Consider the following 20,409-nt stretch of genomic DNA (forward strand, 5'->3'; position numbering starts at 1 on the left):
ACCGATCATTGGACAACAACGAAGAGAACTTAGTGCAGTTCAAGTTATTAAGCTGTGGAAGTACCATGGATAAACTAGAGAGGGTTCAAAAGAAATGTACACGTATGTATAGAACTGTAAAGTTATAGACATTAGGCAGGGATATACTTGATCACTTTTGAAAAGAGTATGTTGAATATCTGTATACAGATCTTTAAAATTCTGATTAGAGGGTAAAGAGGCTGTTTCTGTTTCTGTTTGTGGCAAGTACAAAAGTAGAGGCCATCATTACCAAGGTGTCACCGAAATGTAGGGAATTCAGAAACCACCAGGATAATGGTGACCATATGTCATAGATTATAATAAAGATTAGTTGAGGTGATCAATTCAGCTGCATTTAAGGAAAAGCTCATTCTGAACATGAATGAGAGAGAAATAGAAAGTTATGCTGAAAGTTGTACAAAGGATGGGGAGAGGTTTGCATTGAAGCATGGAGAGGTTTGGCATGAATTCTTTGCTTTGTACTCTACATATATTTTGATTTGTAAATGGTTACAATATTTCAAGTGGTCTTTTTCCCATCTGTCCTTAAATAACATTCATAGAACAATATGGCACAAGAACAGGCTCTTCAGCCCACAATGTCTGTCGAACATGGTGCCTAGACCCAAAACATCACCCATTCCTTCTCTCCTGAGACGCTACCTGTCCCGATGAGTTACTCTGGCATCTTGTGGTTATCTTCGGTGTAAACCAGCATCTGCAGTTCCTTTGTGCACATGATGCCAAGATCAACTCTTACCTGCCTGCACATAATCCATATCCCACTATTCCCTGCATATGTACCTATGTGTCTATCCAAATCTTTTAAACACCACTATCGTATCTGCCTCAATCACCACCTCTGGCAGTGACTTCCAGGCACCCACTACGTGTAAAAAACAAAACAATTTGGCCTGCACATTTCGTTCCAAATTTGTCCATCTCACCTTAAAAGCTAGAATGAAAAATATCTGGGATATTCCAATATTTCTTGCAGAGTTAATAGTTCCTGGGCTGATATTAACATTAATTTGTTGGTGGTAAATGCAACATTCAATCTAGGATTATACCACACACGTTTAATTCCCAGAGTCTGCTGAATTCATTAGTAAGGCATACTAAATTGCAAAGTAGTAAAGTTAGCTCAACATAATACAGATGTGAACATCATGTTTGGGTGCAATATTTGGAATAACTCATCCCTTTCAGAAGTAGCGAGGGGATAAAAAAAATTATGACAGTCCTTGTGGTCTAGTTGGGACCAAAACAAGGTGGGAAATAAAAAATGAACAAGGGAGGGTGGTTAATGGAATGTCGCGGTTTATAATTGAAGCACGGGTCTACATTCCTTGTCTTTTCCCTTTTTTATTTGGTTTCTACACTCCATCGTTGGCTCTTCTGGGCCACACAACATCTCATGGCTAAGAATGATCTGCTCATTGGACATTGAGGCCATGTTCCCCTGAACCAAAGCTGGGAAGGTCGTGTTGTGGAATTGTTGTTCTTTAATCCTGTAATTCCGTGACATCCTAATACCACCAGATTACTTTTATCTGTTACTGCCATCAATATTCAAGATGTTATTTTAAATATTGTTTTTCTGCATTTATGCTTGTTTACATTTAATAGTAAGAAACATTCCTTCTGCTAACTTACAAATGGTTAACCAGATATCTCTCTCTTACATGATAATGACCTGCCTAGCTAATAAATGTCATCTTAGACATTTAGAATTGAGGATCTTCCATTCCTTGCTTCTATTCCAATTTTGCATTTCTGAGGTGGCTAGTGAGACTAGTATTGGAACTGCAGACTCTTCCACAGATGGGGCAGGTAGTTCAAGTTCAAGTGAGTTTATTGTCATGTGTCCCTGTATAGGACAATGAAATTCTTGCTTTGCTTAAGCACACAGAAAAAAATAGTAGGCAAAAAAACAGTAGGTCATATATCATATCTCTGGAACTCTCTGCCACAGAGGGTAGTTGAGGCCAGTTCATTGGCTATATTTAATGTGTCCAAAGGGATCAGGGGGTATACAGGTACGGGATGATATCAATGATATATAGGCTCATGGCCTAACCTAAATGTTTCTATATATAAATATATACACCCATGAATAAATAAACTGGTAAAGTGCAAATAACAGAAAGTGGTTATTAATAATCAGAGTTTTGTCCGAGCCAGGTTTAATAGCCTGATGGCTGAGGGGAAGTAGCTATTCCTGAACCTGGTTGTTGCAGTCTACAATATATAAGTAATTTGAGATCATGCATTCCTTCTGCCAATTAGGCAGGCCTCCTGTATGCTTCCGATGCATGGTCCTGAGGGTCTCGAAACCATCGTAAATGTTGCTTCTCCACTTTGAGTGGTCATGGCCACCGATTCCCATGAGTGGGTGCGGATGTGGCGCTTTCAGAACATCCTGGGGGGTGGGGGTATAAGGGGAAAGAAATGTTGGTCTGGCTGAGTTCACTGATGTTGGTTTGCAAATCCTTTCAATGAATTTGAAAGGTTTTCAAAGGCAGCTTTGTTGATATTTTTCCAGTGCCCTGTGGTATCTGTTTAGATAATCCAGGTTTCATAAGCATACCGAAGAGCTAGGATCACTGATTCCAAATTGGGATTTTGTAACCTTCAAATCCTCTTCTCTATCAACCGAGCCTGTGCTAATCCATTGAAGGGGAGATGAAAGGTAGCTCTCAATATATCAGAGGTAATCCATGTTTTCCAGGGACTCATCAGGAACCTTCGTAGTCGAAGTGTGCACTGCAGCAGAATTGTGTCATCATTATTACGTTATTTCATCAAACAACCATGTTAGGCATCCTATTGCAATGTCACAAATGACAAAAATTATAGAAAACAAAATTGGTGTATTTTGCAAATGTAAAATATGTTTAAGAAAACCTTTATCAGTTAAAAGGCATTTTAAAGCATTACTTTAAACTATATTAACCCTACCAGCCTAGTACATCATTACTCAAAATGGCAAAAGAGTATTTTGGATGGCATCAAGAACCACTCTCCATTTGTCAGGGGTGTATAAGAACCTAGTGGTGTCTCTTAGATTATTCACCCCTCCCCCCGCCCCACTAAATATTGCTGCCATATCTTTGGCAGTGTCTGTCTGCTGGTCTCACTTTGGATATGTCTGCCACCTCAGAGTCTACAGAACAAGAGTGGAAGCAAGTCATCCTCATTTCTGAGCAATTGACTAAGGAGGAGCAAACAATGGTAATACTTCAGAAGTGTTTCATCATTAGCAAATCACCATGGAACATAAAAATATGCTCAGTCTTCCAACCTATTTAAAAATTAAATCTGTTTAATTATATTTCTAGTGCATACATCATCCAGAGGGTAAATTATACCATCTATAATAATAAAAGCAGAAACCTGTCAAAAGAGAAGCAAAGTTAAAGTTTAGGTCAAAGGCTTTGTCAGATCTTGATTTTCATTTGCCATTATTTTGTTTTCATTACTATCTGTTGAGAAGAAAAAAGTAATTTCTATTTAGCTAACTTTGTTCGAGACATGGGAACTGGTAGCTGAGGTTCAGGAAAGCCTTGTGGACAAAGTTACATAAGAATTTAGATTCTCAATTTACTTTCCATTTGTGGCAAGAAGCAAAAGGAAGAAAAGATAATGGTGACAGTGATCAAGTTTTCAAATTTAAGTGCCTTAAAAATGTCTTAAGCAGTTGATTGTTTTAAAGCACGGACACAAAAAACAGCTTTTATCGCGCAAGAGAACTCATCAGCAAGAAGCAGGGCAAGGATATTGAAAATTGTCATCATTATAACAACACGTGCTTTGACCTGTCATTGTTTTCACATTCCTCAATATTTCTGCTACTGTTTAGTTCTATTTGATCTGCCTGTTTGAGATTGCTCCTATTAAATGCGATAAAACAAGTTAACAAAAACTAATGAAATAAAGTTAAGCTGAATGTAATGAGAAGACATAGTAGAACAACTAATAATGCTACGGTGAAAAAAAGCTGGCGAGAGCTTGGCAGTTATCTTAAATGAGGAGGAGAAGTACCAGCGGAAGATCAATTTGGACATTTATCTCCATGTTGGTGTGGATTGAGATAATATTCCGTAAATACTGGATCACTTAAATGCATATTCACATACCACCACTCAATTTGACATGATGAAGCCATTGCATTCTAATTTTGCCTTCAAACTTCTCTGACATGCACGTGTACTGTACGTTGTTGGTCCAAACATAGGCTAGAGAGCTGTAAAGAAGAGTAGAAACTGCTCTCAATGTCAGCTGAGAATCCAAGGAAAATCTAGCAGAGAGCAAAAATGGATTTAGTTGATGGTTAATACACACACAGTTAGGAAAGTTCAAGGGATATGGGTCAAATACAGGCAAATGGGACAAGATCAACTATAACCTTGGGTCGATCTGGCCAAACTTGACCAAAGGGCCTGTTTCTGTACTGTATGACGACCACAAAGGTTTATTTCCCATCGTCTGATTTAGTGAGGCAGAGAGGAAAGAAAATTTGCATATTCTTCAATCGGCATTACTGTGATTAAGGTTAACTTTTATATTTGGATTATATCCACACATGTGGCAATGAAAAAGGGGCCAGTTCCAATTTGTAGGAAATCTGGGTTTACCTGTTTGAAACAGTATTCTGGTTGATCAAGTAAAGATATGAAAAAACCATAGTAATATTCCCTCCAGTGTTCTGGTTGAATTGTTCCAATTTTCTCCTCTTTGAATGCTCCTGTTCTGTAGTTATAACGCAGAACTTTGAACCAAGGTAAAGTTGAAAATGGCCATTGTCAAACATCACAACAAAGCTCCATGGAAGGCAGTTGAGTGTCATTTGAGTCTGGAGTCACATACAAGTCCGAACAGATAAGGATGGCAGATTTCCCTAAACACATCTGAAAATTTGAAATAAAAATAGACACTGGAAATAACGTCAGCCAGCATTTGTGGAATGAAACAGATAATGTTTTGAGTTGGTAATGTTTTTAGCCAAAAGCATAAAATGGAAGTTCAATGATGGCAACATCAGTATTGGAATCAGCAATTGGATTAAACGTTCTGCCTCTCCCATTTACATCTACTTTGCAATGTCATCTGTATCTCCTTTTGTTCACTTACTTATCTCCCAGCACAGACTTTCCTTCTAATCCACGAATCCCCACCATGAAACTTGTTCTGCAGTTTAAAACTCATTTTAGAGAAGAAACTTTTTTTTTCGTTCTGATGAAAAGCAATTGATTTGAAACATTGACAGTTTCTGTCTTTATGTCATGTTTCCTGCTGTGACTGCTTTCCTTATACAATGACGCTTCCATGTGCAGATTCAAAATAAAGTGCATTATCACTTTGTTCTCAACGAGCATGTTATGCAAAATCTGAATTGAAAGACTAGCAGATGTCAGCTGTATTCCAGTTAGTGGTAGAATGGGCTTTAGAGGACAAATGGTCTGCTTTGGTTTCTGCATTGTGAAGTGCTCACTCTGGTGAATTGCAAACTTTCACATTAAGTCACTTACTTTACGCACTTGACATTGTTGTTTAAATGGAATTATCGGAACAAATGATGAGCAAATGTATTCAAAAGCCTGCTTTTAAACTTATTCAGTCTAAATTTTAATCTATGTTGTACATTGGCAGCGTAAGTAATGAAAAATATCTTTAAATTTAACTGGAGAAATTGGGTTATGTATCACAGTTGGTGATTTGTGATGGTCAGTGTAGCCTTGCAACTAAATATCTGAATTTGTCTTTCCACTGACAGCCTTGTTAACTCCATTGAATGTTATGATTAAATTTTGTAAAACGCTCCCGCTCTCATTGATAGGTAGAATTAACGCAATAAAAATGACTTTCTTACCACAATTAATATATTTGTTTCAAGCGATCCCAATATATATTCAAAAATATTTTTTCAAAAAACTAGATTCTAACATCACTAATTTTATATGGGATTATAGAGCACACAGAATTTAAGGAAAGCATTTGTGTAAAGCTAAAGAAGTTGGGGGTTTATCATTACCTAACTTTGCGTATTACTACTGGGCAGTGCATATTAAGAACATAATGTACTGGTTGGATAGTTAAATTAGATCGTCAAACAGGCGCGGTAGTTAAGTCTTTCATTTAAGGCAGCTGGCAAAGGTGAAGCCCATTCTTGAACGACAGCATTTTGAAACAGTAATCCATGCCTTCATTATGTCTCGGCTGGATTACTGTAACGCACTTTATTTTGGAGTTAGCCAATCTTCCCTTGCACGTCTCCAGTTGGTTCAGAATGCTGCTGCTCGCCTTTTAACTGGAACACGTAAGAGGGAGCACATAACGCCTATTCTGGCCTCCCTCCACTGGCTGCCTGTGTACTTTAGAGTTCATTTTAAGATTCTTTTATTTGTTTTTAAATCTTTAAATGGTCTCGCCCGGCCTTACCTCTCTGAGCTGCTTCATCCTTAGGCTCCTGCTCAGTGCCTCGGGTCAGCTGATCAGCTGCTCCTGGAGGTACTGACGTCTAAGCGGAAGCTCAGAGGGGATAGAGCCTTCTCTGTTGCTGCACTGTCCATTTTCAAAACTAGTCTTAAAACCCTTTTCTATTCCTTGGCTTTCGCCCCGCATGAGACTTTGCTCTTGTTTTAGTGTTTCTATTATTGTTTTTTATTGTTTTTACTGTCTTTTAATGTTTTTATTGTTTTGTTTTATGTTTATGATTAGTCATGTACAGCACTTTGTTGCAACAGTGGTTGTTTTTAAAGTGCTCTATAAATAAAGTTCAGTTCAGTTCCCCTCACCAGTCGGAGTGGATAAGAATTCAGAAAAAGGAGTGTTTCCCGTACGATATAGGAACGATCTTGTTCTCACCGATAAAATTGAATAGTATAATATATAAGAAGAACCCAATTATTCACAATACAATAAGAATTTGGAAACAAATAAAATTATCCTTGAAATTAAATAATCTATCAGTACCAACTCCAATATTAAACAATCCTGCATTCATCTCTTATCGACAAAACATACAAACAATGGGATAGACTGGGGATTAGGAAAGTATGAGATATGTATGAATTGGGCAAATTGTTATCATTTCAACAATTAAAATCAAAATTTAAACTGAATGATAATCAATATTTTAAATATATACAGATATGTGACTTTATGAAGAAATATATACATACATAGATTTCAAACTATATTTTTAGACCCTTTAGAAGAAGCAATGAATATTAAGGCTGATTCACAAAAACTAATATCATATTTTTATAATAGCGTATTATATAGAGAATTACCCTCAACAGAGGCACTAAGAGAAGATTGGGGACATGAACTAATGATAAAGATCCCGAAAGATAGATGGGAAAAGTATCTGATGAACACACATAATTGCTCTATTAATGCAAGACATAATTTAATTCAATTTAAATTATTACATAGACTATATTATTCAAAAACGAGGTTGAATAAATTCCACCCAAACGTCTCTCCCAGATGCGATAAATGTTTGTTTCAAACGCCAATATAACACATTAATTTGTAGGATGTACAAAGTTGAATAAATTTTGGAGCGATGTATTTGATATATTTACAAAGCTCTTCAAGTCAAGAATAGAACTTAATACGGAATGGATTATATTTGGAATAATAGTAGAAGATATCAATTTAAATAGACCAAAATGTATTCTTTAATTACGGGTTAATAATTGGAAAGAAATTTATCCTTAAATTTTGGAAAAATACAGCTATACCAACTATTAAAATGTGGATTAGGAATGTGATGGACATAGCACACCTTGAAGAAATGAGCCTCCGCCTAATAGATAAATATGACCAATTCTTAAGGAGTTGGTCCCCTTTCATCGACTTTTTGGAATCATGTGATGCAGCAGTACCGTAAAGATTACTGATTTTAGGTCAGGTCGTGGATAGATTAACATCTCCGAATAAAGATTTTTAATTTTCTTTTTTTAAGGGTCTTTTTCTCCTATTTCGACTTTCTATCTTTTCTTATATACACACTTCACGTTTTTCTATGTTCTACTATCTATTTTTCCTCTTTTTTGTCTCTCTATTTTTGTTTTTGTTTTTTTTTACTTCCTTTTCAAAAACATAAAACTAGAGGTTGTACATAGAATGTATTACGTTATGACATAGTTGGCACCTAAAATTAGGTACCACTGTATTGTTTTGTACTGTATTAACTTCTAATAAAAATAAACAAAAAAAACAAAACAAAAAAAAAACCTTGTCAACTCTATTTGTGGTATCTTTGCAAAACCTGCCATGGTATCCTCTTTCTCAGGTACCCTTTGTAATTCTACGTAAGTACATGTAGATATTAAATTGTTCTGTTTTTTGGTTTGTACCCAAATAGTAAAGATTGCCGGAATGTTGAATAATCCCCACATACCTGACTTTTTAATTATGTAGCATTTTGGTGCTACAGTTTTAATGGCATATTTTGAAAACCTGTCTTTGCAAAGACACAGTAATGAAGTTGAAGCTTAGTTTATAATGTACTATCATTATTCACTGATTTGATAATTTCCTCATTCCTGGGACACTCCTGATAAAATCTTTGCACCTTCTTAGGGAACCAAATGTGTGCTGACCATAATTGGATATAACACTGTACTTGTGTTGAGGACTGAATAATACTTGCCTCACCTACATTGAACGTGAGATGCATACATTCCTTTTGTGTTAACAGAGTAGGGTTCATTCGTCCTCCTTAATAATGATCCCATTATTTTTAAGAAGGTGCAATGAAAAATGTTTTATATACTGAATTCTGGCAGTAACATTTCTATTCTGCACGCTCTCTTTTCTCCCTAGTGGTTTTGTCTATTGTCGCAATGATGAACTTGAGGCTGGCTGGATTGCCTTTGGATGTACCACTCTCCTTCACCGCCCTGCCTCTTTTGATAGCAAGCCGCACCACATCTTTCAAGTCATCAATCAGTATACCTTGCAGGTAACATCTTGTCCTCTAACTTTTTGTGTTGCATGTTGTTAGCACTGTTGCATCTGATCAATTTTCATGGTTAATTTCCTTTGGTCCTGCTAATATGGCATTGCATTACTGAACTTAAACACATTTAGCTGTCTTGTAAATTTCTGCTTGAGCAGGATTAAAGCAAAAGTTTGGAATTATCTAAAGTTGAACTGCTTTTACTTCTGTTGTAATATTATTTGACTGTAAAACTGCATTAACTTATTAAAGCTTGAGTTTGTTAATATTGCACAGAGTGAGCAACACCGAAAATTGGAGGAACAGCACCTCATATTCCGCCTGGGTTGCTTGCGTCCGGATGGCATGAACATTGAATTCTCCCAATTTTGCTAGCCCTTGCTGTCTCCTCCCTTTCCTTAACCCTCGAGCTGTCTCCTCCCATCCCCCCGCCCTCGGGCTCCTCCTCCTCCTTTTTTCCTTCCAGACTCAATAATATGTTCACTTTATTTTGTTTCAGCAGCTTGATGAATATTTAATCATACTAGTTTCTCTACTCCTTACTTCTATAAAAACATTAAAGGTTTACAGGACATATAAAGCACTTGCCCCAGTGTGTCCCATCTCAGTACTTTGTTAAGAGTTTTCATCTGAGGCATCCTTTGGTATTGAGGCATAGGAAACTGCATAGGGTGGAATCTTGAGCAAAACAAGATCAGGGATGACTTCCTTCCACTTTGATTTTGTAGTGGCTAATGAAGTTAATGTGTAAACTGTATACTCCCTGACTGAGGGAGCATGTGGGTGCCCAGTACTTAGTAATGGCTCCCAACGTAGCTAGAGGCACTCAAGTGTCATTCCAAATACCCTTTCTTCATTTGGAAATATGGACCAGGAATTCCCAAGTGTCAGTAAAGTTGCATTTCTGCAACGAGGCTTTGATCACAACCTTGAATCCATTCCCCTGTTTGCTTGGTGATCTTTCCCCATGACTGAGCTGAGAATAAAATGTTTTGGGGATTCCGATGTAAGGCATGCAACCAAGGTAGCCTTCCCAAGTTTGCCAATTGTGTGTAAGTAGGATGTCAATGTGGGGTTGTCAACATGGGGAATGAACACTGAAGTTGATTTGATTGTCCTTCCAGTGAATTTGAAGGATTTGGCAAAGGTAGTACTTTTCCAGTGCCTTAAGGTGCCAGCTGTAGGTATCTAGGTTTTTAGGAGGACAAGGGATCATTGCAGACTGTCAGGCCATGAGCTTCGCATGAGGTCTTCACTATCTGCTTCTCCCTCAATTGACTAAAGGCATTAATCTATGTAGACACAAAATGCTGAAGTAACTCAGCGGATCTGGCAGCATCTTTAGAGAAAAGGAATAGGTGACGTTTCAGGTCGAGACCTTTTCTCGGACCTGAAATGTCACTTTATTCCGTTTCTCCAGAGATGCTGCCTGACCGACTGAGTTACTCTAGCATTTTGTGTCTACGATGTAAACCATTATCCGCAGTTCCTTCCGACACGTTAATCAATGTGATGATTATAGTTCCATCTAACATAAACTGAGTTTTAAGCACTGATTTTATCTTTTGTACTTTTGTATGTGAACTAAGAGTAAGATATTCGAAGTGAGTTTGAAGTTTCTGACACCATGTTGAATAAAGATCAAGCTCGCACAAAGTGATTAGAATCCATAGTCTTTTATTAGCAACTCTGCAGAGGTAACTCAGCTTTAATCTCAGCATGCATAACTAGTCTACCAGAGAGAGAGAGCTCTCTAATAAGCCTGTGGACAGAGCTACAGTATGAGTGACACTAATCAACAGAGCACCAAAGCCAAACCCTGGCAAAGGGATCGCCCGCTCCAAGATGTTAAAGTTCGCAGACTACCTGATTTTGGAGCTCTAGAAGTCCCAAACAAGAGGCCGCCAACTCCACGATGTTAGGCCGCAGTGTAGATGGAGATACGACACGGAAAAAGTTGCATCTCCGTCAATGAAGGAGATAAGAAAGGTTTCCTCCCCCCCCCCCCAATGCAAAACTAAAGATAAACTAGAACATACATTTTACAAGAAACTAAAAACACAAAGAATGAAAAAGACGAAGCCAGACCGTTGGCGAGGCAGCCATCGTGCGGCGCCCCCCCAGTCATCGTGTTGGCTCATCAACATAATCTTTGAAATTGGTTGAACGTGACATGTATTTCACAAGTCCATGCTGGTTTGCCTTATTTAATCAATTTTCCTCCTGGTCACTATTAATCCTGTCTGGAATCAAAGTGTCTAAAACATTCCCACTGAGGTTAAATTAATTAGCCTGCAGTTGCTTAGTTTATCCTCAATCCCTTTATCCCAAAGGAGTTACATTTGCTGCTTTCCAGACTCTGGTACCAAACCCGTATCCAAAGAGCACTAGAAGATTAAGGTCACTGCCCCTGAATTCCTGCTTGTGTGTCCCCCAAAATCCCACTTTGTCGATTGTCTTTTGTTTTCAACCTACCATGCTCATACACCCCTGTTCCTTTATCTCTTTTACGATTATGCCCTCTTGTTTATCTTGCCGCCACTTATTTTTTCCAACCGTAATATAATATTTCTAATTTTTCGATGCTAAATTTCATCTGCTATGTGTTTGTTCATGCCACCAGGCTGAATATATATTCTTAAATGCTTACTGTTTTCCTCACAGTTCTTTTAGCTTTCAGGTTTTGTGCTGTTTGAATTTGGAAATTATGCATAATTTGTTGGATCATAGCTACATGGGATTTTAATTAGCCAACTACAGGCTAATTAATTGAATCTTAGTGGGAATGTTCTAGAAAATTTGTGTCCGGATTGATTAATAGTAACCTGGAGGAAAATTGATTAATGATCACTTCATTATCATCTCTTCCACAGCCAACAATGGACCATTCTGGGCTCTACCATTCTTGGCTCTGATTTTGTTCTGTACCTTCTCATACTTCTGGTTTTGCTCTCCCCTGACTCCCAGTCTGAAGGAGGGTCTCGACCTGAAACGCCACCTTTTCCTTTTCTCCAAAGATGCTATTTGACCCGCGAGTTACTCCAGCATTTTGTGTTTATCTTTGGTGTAAACCAGCATCTGCAGTTCCTTCCTACACATGGGATTTTAATCACTGACTACTCCAGTAATTTCATGCTTTACAAAAGTATTTATCGTAAGGACACGGAACATCAGCATCCATTAGGGAATGTTGAATATAAAGCAAAAATGGAAGAAATAGAGTAAGTGAATATGAATATGAAGCATGTGATCAGATGGAGAGGGATGGGATATTTTAAATCATGATTGTATATGTGCGAATAGTGAACAAAATAAAATTGCAGTGACCCTTGGAAAGAATATTTGTAAATTGCAGAAATAGAGTAAAATCTCGGATAAGTGAGTTCAGATTAGTTTATTTATCCTTGGACCCTTGGAAAGAATATTGCTGGCCATAATGTGATGAATGATAGAATCGTATCCCTAAAATCAAAGTTGTCGTCTATTGAGATATGAACCTACTGAAGAGGTGGACATTGAACTCTGTGATAAATTATAGCATTTGATTTACAAAACACAAACACGCTGCGGGAGTAACTCAGCAGCATTAATCGGACGCCATGCAAAGGTGATGATTCAGGTCGGGACCCTTCTTCAGACCCATATTCTGAAGAAATGTCCCTGCCCAAAACATTACCTATCCATGCCCTCCCAAGATGCTGTCTCATCTGCTGTTACTCCAGGACTATTTTTTTTTTAAATCCAGGAGTAGATTGTATACATGCACTCTACCAGATGCTTAATAGCAAATATGATCAGTCATTTGCACATAAAGGTGAAGAATCACTTATCGTGGAGAAAAAATTAACAGACTGTGTAACAAATTGTGAACTATGAGTATTGAAAATCTTGTCTGTCCCTCCTGAAGCCATTCTCTGTTTAGGAAATGGTTATATTGTTAAAAGACACTTTTAATCAATCTTTAACACTGAAAAGCCCCAGGTTTATGTGGTTTAGAATTATCTTTTAAATCTGAATGCAGGTTTAACACGTTGCTGTAGGAAGCAAAAATGTTGCCATCAGGGAATTTGTGTAAAATGGAAACTAATTTGTAATCTTTGGGAATTAAATTTACTGTTTGAATCTTAGTATTAGATTTATGATGCCATATTAGTAGTGTTAATGTGTAATACATGTAGACAATTGGCTCAAGAAACAAACTATTAAATTTGATCTTTGGTGTCTGCAGTTCTGAGTAAGCATGTCTGTTTCATTTGGAGGTCCTGGAGTCATACGGCATGGAAACAGGCCCTTGACTCCAACTCACCCATGACTACCAAGATGCCCCATCAAGCTAGTCCCATTTGCCTGCATTTAGCACATATTTCTCAAAATCCTTTTCCATCCATTTATTTTTAAATGCTGTTATAGTATCTGCCTCAACTACTTTCTCTGGCAGCATGATCCATATATACCACTCTCTGTGAGAAAAAGTTGCCCCTCAGGTTTCTATTAAACCTTGCCCCTCTCATCTTAAACCTATGTCCTCTGGATTTTGATTCTCCTACCCTGGGTAAAAGACTTGGTGCATTCACCCTACCTATTCCCATTGTGATTTTGTACACTACTATAAGGTCACCCCTCAGCTTCCTGTGCTCCAATTAACAGAGTCCTAGCTTGCCCAACCTCTCCCTATCGCTCAGGCTCTCGGGTTTTGACAACATTTTGTAAATCTTCTCTGCATTCTTTCCAGATTAATGACATCCTTCCCATAGCAAAGTCACCAAAACTGAACGCAACATTCCAGTGCAGCTTCGCCAACTACTTATGCAATTGTAACATAACGTCCCGATTTCTATGCTCAGTACTCGGACTGGTGAAGATCAATGTATTAAAAGCCTTCTTTACCACCCTATCTATCTGCAATTTCACTTTCAGGAAACTATTTCACTGTATTCCCAGATCCCTCAACTCTACAACACTCCCCAGGCCCTGTCAAGGTCCTGCTCTGGTTTGACTTCCCACAAAATGCAAAGCGCACTCTTATTTGCATTAACTCCATTAGCCATTTCTCAGCCTGCTTGCCCAGCTGACTAAGATCCTGCTGTAATTTTTGATAACCACCTTCATTCTCTACGATACTACCCATTTGAGAGTCATCTGCAAAGTTACTAATCATGCCTTGTATATTCTCTTCCAAATCGTTAATATAAACCACAAACACCAATGGACCCAGCACTGATCCCTGAGGGACATCACTAGCTACATGCCTCCAGTCTGAAAAACGTCATTCCACCCTTTGCTTCCTTCCATGTAGCCAATTCTGTATCCAGTTAGCTAGTTCTCCCCAGATCCCATGCAATCTAACCTTCCAGAGCAGCCAGCAATGTTGAATCTTATTGAAAGTTTTGCTGGAGTCCATATAGTGGAGTCCATATAAACAATATCTACGGCTTTACCCTCAACAAACGTTTGGTTACTTAGTTAAAAAACTCAATTAAATTCGTAAGACACCATCTCCAAAATGTACAAAACAACGCACTCTATCCCTAATATCATCTTTGTCTATCCAAAAGCATACCCATCACAGAATCCTTTCCAGTACATTGCATACCACAGATTTTAGGCTCACTGGTCTATAGTTCCCAGACATTTTTTGCAGCTCTACTTAAATAGAGGCACAACATTAATCACCCTCCAGTCATCTGGCACCGCACCCATGTCTAATGATGATTCATTGCTCTCAGCCAGGGCTCCTGCAATTTCATCTTTCGTTTCCCAATGCGTCCCCGGATAGATCTGATTAGGCCCGGGAGATTTATGTACCTTCATATGCTTTAAGTTGTCCAGCACCTCCTTGATTGTAATTGCGGACTGTCCTCAAGACATTTCCATTATCTGTCCCAAGTTCCCTTGCCTTCATTTTTCAATTGTAAAAACAGGAGAAATACTCTTTGAGGTATATAAACAGCAGCTTTGACAACATCTATAGAGCATTCACTCGCATTACTCAAAATGCAATAATGCAATAATTGCATTTTGAGTAATGCGAGTGAATGCTCTATAGATGTTTTTCAGTGTTGAGGATTGTACTCCACGTGTAGATTAACGTGAACCCTCTGACAATTTGAGAAAATAACAGGTAAAGGCTGATCACAGTCAGCGTGCACGCATGTACTGCTATTGCGCATTCTCTATTGACCAGCTAACCAGGTAATTTAGTACTGAGCTCAGAATTTTAGCTTTAATTCTTTAGTGTTGGCATTTGGACAAGTGTTTCCAAAATGTACATCTCAGACCCCCTGAATTGTAATTAGGCTGATTAGGGAGCGCTGTATTTTAACATTTTGTTTGTTCCTCCATGTTCAGGTGTCCCAAGTAGTGTCCATGCCATCGAATCATTTCCCAGTTGGCAGCAACATGACCACGGTTCACCTCTGCTCTGATGGAACGTACATCTATTGGATCTGGTCTCCTGCAGGCTTAAATGAGAAAACTCCCAAGGGTCATTCTGTTTTCATGGATGTCTTTGAACTGACAGTAAGTTTCTGGATGCTTTTAGTTTAAAATTGATTTAGAGATGCTTCATTCCATTTGTTTTTAAGGCATCGTGATCTTCCATTTCCTGAATGTACATTTTGTTAATCCCTTTGAATTGTTGAGTCATACGATAGAATCAGCCTGCCAACCTTGTTTCAAAAGGCAATCTGCCCATTTTAGTTATCATTGCAGTACACCTCCTCTGAATTGTCTCCCAATTCTTTAACATTTTTAAAAAACATGCTGCCTTGTTCATGTTAGGCCACAATGAAACCTATCTTTGCACAAATTGTGGGCAGATCTGTCAATAATTGCACGTGATTAATGGCCATGGCCACACGGGTCAGGAATAAAAGAGTAGTTAGTCCCTGTATAGTTGTCCCAAGGCAAATAATCAACTTTTTTTCCTGGCTCAGAACTAAGAAATGACTATTGATGAAAAGAGTCAATATTTCATGTCCATCAAAACAGTCCTGATGAAGAATCACTGTCTTAAAATGTTGATTCTGATTCCCTCCCTATGGATGCTGCCTATCTCCTTAATCGGTAAAGCCACACACCCTTCTCTTCTAGCCCCACCTCTATCTTGTCTGTAGCATTTGTTTTTAAATCTCTGAATGGGCTCGCCCCGCCCCCTCTCTGAGCTCTATCTTGTCTGTAGCATTTGTCAGCCCTGGAGCATTAAGGTCTAGTCCGGCTCAGAGGGGATGAGCCTTCTATGTTGCTCTCCGGCACTCTGGCCAGGTTGCTCCATATGCCCCGACTACAAATCCAGTGTTAAAACCAGTCTCCCTGCACGTACCTGATCCATGCCCTGGTGTTTTTGATGTTTATCTGCTTCACTGTTGATTGTTATTTTTGGTGTGTATTAACTTTTTTGTCAATGATTAGGGGTGCCTCCTCTCACATAAAATAAGCGCAATGCACACCAACAGTCGTTCCTCGCTCCCTGCTGTGGTTCTGCCTATCCTCTACAATGAACTTTCATTCATCACCTTCCATACCAATTTCCAGTCTCTCGCCTTCCTCACCCGTGCATTGGTTCCTGGCCCCTTGCCAATCTTTACAGTTGTAACTGTTTTTACTGTTATGTTCCAGGTGCACAATGAGATCTACGCAGCACGGCCACTCCACGAACGAAGTATTTTGACAAGAAAAGAAGGTGAATCTGCAAAAAGCATCAATGAAATGCTGCTCAGTCGACTTTCCCGATATCGTGCTTCCCCCTCAGCAACATTGGCCGCTCTAACTGGGTCCACAATCACCAACACACTGAAGGAAGACCATTCTGGTAGGAATAAAGACTTAAAATAAAATGTCACAATGCCAGGCAGCATCTCTGGAGAACATGGATAGGTGACATATTGGGTCGGGACCCCTTTTCAGGCTGATTGTGGTGGGAGGGGAAGGGGGAATAAAGCTGAAAAATAGGGGAGGCAGAACAAAGCCTGGCAAGTAATAGGTGGGGGATGGTGGAGGTGCAGTTTGATAGGTAGATGGTTGAACAAAGGCCAGAGATTAAAAGGCAGGTGTGAGACAAAAGAATTGAAGAGTTGTGAATTGTGAAGCTAGAGGAAGGAATGTAGATTGAAATAAAGGGGGAGAGGAAAAATATTGTAATAATAATGGGAAATAAGAAAAGCAAGTTATTATTAAACCCTTGGAGATGTTGTTTGGTCTAAAGTGTTTGTGGCAAGACAAAATACTGTTTATGTACAGCATTAAATTCAATGCTGCCCATTAAATTTATACGTTGAGAAGTATTAGAAACAAAAGTTAGCGGTTGCACATTTTCTGTATTCATAAAGACAATTCTCCAGTGTAAGAAGTTTTAAAGTTTGGTAAGGGTGTCGTGGGTAAAGCACGGTGTCTTGTTCTTAGATCTGCCACCTACCAGTTCACAAACAATCTCCCTCGAGCCTCTCAGTATCATTTATCACGAGGTGCTACTACTGCTGCTACTTTGGTGATTCTATCAATGAAATAATAGGACAGCTTTAAAAATAAATTAATATGTTTAAATTAATATAATATGTAATTTCCTTCTATGTTTGTAAAATGTACTTAAGTGTTCGTCTTTTCTAGCTGTATTCCGATCTGTGGATAGGGAAGTTGTATAATTGCTACAATGATGCATAACTAGAATTCAAGGATAAACAAATAGACCTCTCAGCCATGCACTTGTATGCTTTTTTTGAGCAAGTGTATCCTATTTGCCATTTTACCAGCACCTATGAAGAAAGGATTGTAAGATTATGGCCGGTCCTTCAGCAATCTTCACATTAATCTCCCTTCTCAGAAATGTAAAGTGTATCCCATCTGACCTAGGTGGTCTATTAACTTGAAACATCATCAGCCTTTCCAATACTGCCGTTGGATTAATTTTCACTGTATTTAATTTTTCATGCACTTCAACTTCTCCTGGCTGTGGCAAACCCTCGTAATCAAGCATAACATTCACTCCAGTTCTGTGGTTTTGAGGTGATTGGTGAGGCAATGTGGGAACCATTGAGTTTTCTACAGATGTGGCAAAATAAGCTAATGGTGAAGCAGATGGGTAGATTGTGAGGTTATGAGCTCCTCCACCAATTATGCAAGAAATCTGAGTGCTTCCTATACACAGCCTTGAGATTCTCAGTTCCACTACAAATGTTCCTTCTCCATTTTGAATGGTCGTGGATCAATGTCTTGTGAATATGTTGATTTATATTGGATGTGGGCTCCTGATTTGGATAACTAGATTTACATTGGTTCTTTGTCCTTAATTTTATCTTAACTTTTAGTGCATTGTGGAGTAAATGGGTGCCTTTTGGCAAATACACCAAGATTTAGTGATTTTATTTCTGCCTAGATGTCTATAATTTAGGCACTCAGCCCATGTTTATTTTAATTTTGCTAGTTTAACCTTGAGTATACACATATGAATCACAATGTCATTTATTTTCTCTTAATGCTATCCACTTATGAGTTTATGGAAACAGAATTCACTCATTGTTACTAAGCATGCTTTGCATCAAGAGTAGGCAAACAAATAAAGGTTTTTCTTTCCTGTACATTTAGCAGCAAATACAAGCTGTGGCTTGCCTTTGAAAACCTTAAGGAAGAGCCCTATGTATACCTGTGGGACATACCTGGTTATGCTTACTGCACCACCCGGAGGATCTGGAAGTTCTGCAACGCGCTCGTTATTTGGTGGTACAAGTGGATTGTCCTCTTTAAAAGGTTAGTCATTGGTAATTTAAAAAATTACCTACCTGAAATCAAGATCATTTTGCAAGCTACAAAATGCAAATCAGTGTTGCCATGGTACCAAGATTTTCAAAAACAAGTAGTACCAAAATACTTTGCTTATGTAAGACTTCACATTCCAATCACTTGCCATAATTCTTTGTTGGACACATGTGAAGGTGCCATATGACTGGAGGACTTCCCTTTTTCAAGAAAGGCAGCAGGACAAAAACTGCTAACTCTAGACCTGTGAGTCTAACATCAGTTTCGGGAAGGGCTTGGAGGAAATTCTGAAGGAGACAATTAAAGATCACTTCAAAATGCAGAAGCATATCAGAAAGGGCCTACATAGCTTTGCCATGGTTCAAACCCCGTGTGACTATTTTGATTGAATTCTTTGAAGAGGTAACAAAATGTTTTTGATGTGGCCAGGGCAGCAGATGTGATTTACATGGATTTTAGCAAGTTTTTCTACGTCTTACCTCGGAGACTGGTTCAAAATGTGGGAGTATAAGGGATCCAGGGCAAGTTGGCAAACTGGATCCAAGACTGGCTTGGTAAAAGAAGACAGAGTATGAAGGTGGAAAGTTGTTTTTGTGATTGGTTACCCCTGCTACTGGTGGTTTCCCACTGGAATTGCTACTGGGACCTCTATTTGTAACATACGCAGATGTAGTGGGTTTGAATGTGGGAGGCTTGATTAGCGAATTGCAGATGACACAAAGATTGGTGGATTTAGTGATAGTGTGGAAGTTACTTGTAGCCTCCAGAGAGATATTGATGTGCTGATGAAATTGACTTAAAATGGCAGATGGAGTTTGTGGGGCTTGTGTGAAAGGGATTATGGCACTGATATGAATGGCCTTCTCTGTCTTAATAAGATCTGAAGCAATGAGTAGTAAATCATTTTGATTAGTTTTGTAAATCACTATTAAAACAAATCATTTTCTTTCTGTTCAGTTCTTTCTTCCAGTGTGGTATTCAACATCTCAGATGGGCAATTTAGCAGCCGGGCAGACCTGATCGATGCTGCTGGTAGTTCCCTTGGGCGTGGAGCACTAGTTCCAGGACTAGGTAAGGACAATATTTTTCCTGTGCTCAGATTTAATCAGTTATAAATCTTTTCATTTTAAATGGTGGTTATAAACAAACTGTTACTGTGTAGAATAGTGGGAAACATGATCTTCTTCTTTGCCCATCTGCATTGTAAGGAAGATTTTGGTGTAGTGTCACTTGTACGTAAACAAACATTTCTGGTAACTAGTGGTCTGGTTTCTGGTGACAAGTCTGGAGCCTGCCCTGCACGTTGTTTTCTTGCCCATCATATACTGTAGGCGACTCTCTACAGAATAAAAACTGCTTTATGGATTTTGTTTTGCTTTATCCACTTGGCCCTTTAACAACTATCTTATGTTCTAGGGGCCTGTTACGATGCTATGAATAATATGATCTGGACATGTTCGAGTGACTACATGGATCAGTGGTGTAATCCTGGTAACCAGACCTTCCATCATGTGTGTCAAAGACTGGGTGTTAGTCACATCATCCACGAGCCAAACGGTTAGTTTGCTACTTGAGGGAATAGGACTATTTCTGTTGGCTTGCATCGTAACTTAGATTACTGACTTAATTTTTGTTCAGCAGCATTCATGATTTTCTTATTGATA

At 38.6% G+C, this 20,409-nt stretch overlaps 1 protein-coding gene across 6 annotated transcripts in view; it reads left to right on the forward strand.

Annotated features, from left to right (window-relative positions):
* LOC129709146 (probable E3 ubiquitin-protein ligase HECTD4) overlaps nt 1–20,409 on the forward strand; it is a 168,391-nt gene that overhangs the window by 32,554 nt on the left and 115,428 nt on the right. For 4 of the 6 annotated variants that reach the window (XM_055655285.1, XM_055655291.1, XM_055655288.1 and 1 more), the window contains exons 6-11: nt 8,860–8,998; nt 15,344–15,514; nt 16,613–16,805; nt 18,575–18,736; nt 19,703–19,816; nt 20,162–20,302. In XM_055655285.1, coding sequence (XP_055511260.1) covers nt 8,860–8,998; nt 15,344–15,514; nt 16,613–16,805; nt 18,575–18,736; nt 19,703–19,816; nt 20,162–20,302 — 920 coding nt within the window. The remainder of the gene's footprint in view (nt 1–8,859; nt 8,999–15,343; nt 15,515–16,612; nt 16,806–18,574; nt 18,737–19,702; nt 19,817–20,161; nt 20,303–20,409) is intronic. The other 2 variants (XM_055655286.1, XM_055655289.1) reach the window with 1 other exon arrangement.

This window comes from Leucoraja erinacea, chromosome 25, assembly GCF_028641065.1.
Source record: "Leucoraja erinacea ecotype New England chromosome 25, Leri_hhj_1, whole genome shotgun sequence".
In the NCBI taxonomy this organism is placed as follows: Eukaryota; Metazoa; Chordata; class Chondrichthyes; order Rajiformes; family Rajidae; genus Leucoraja; species Leucoraja erinaceus.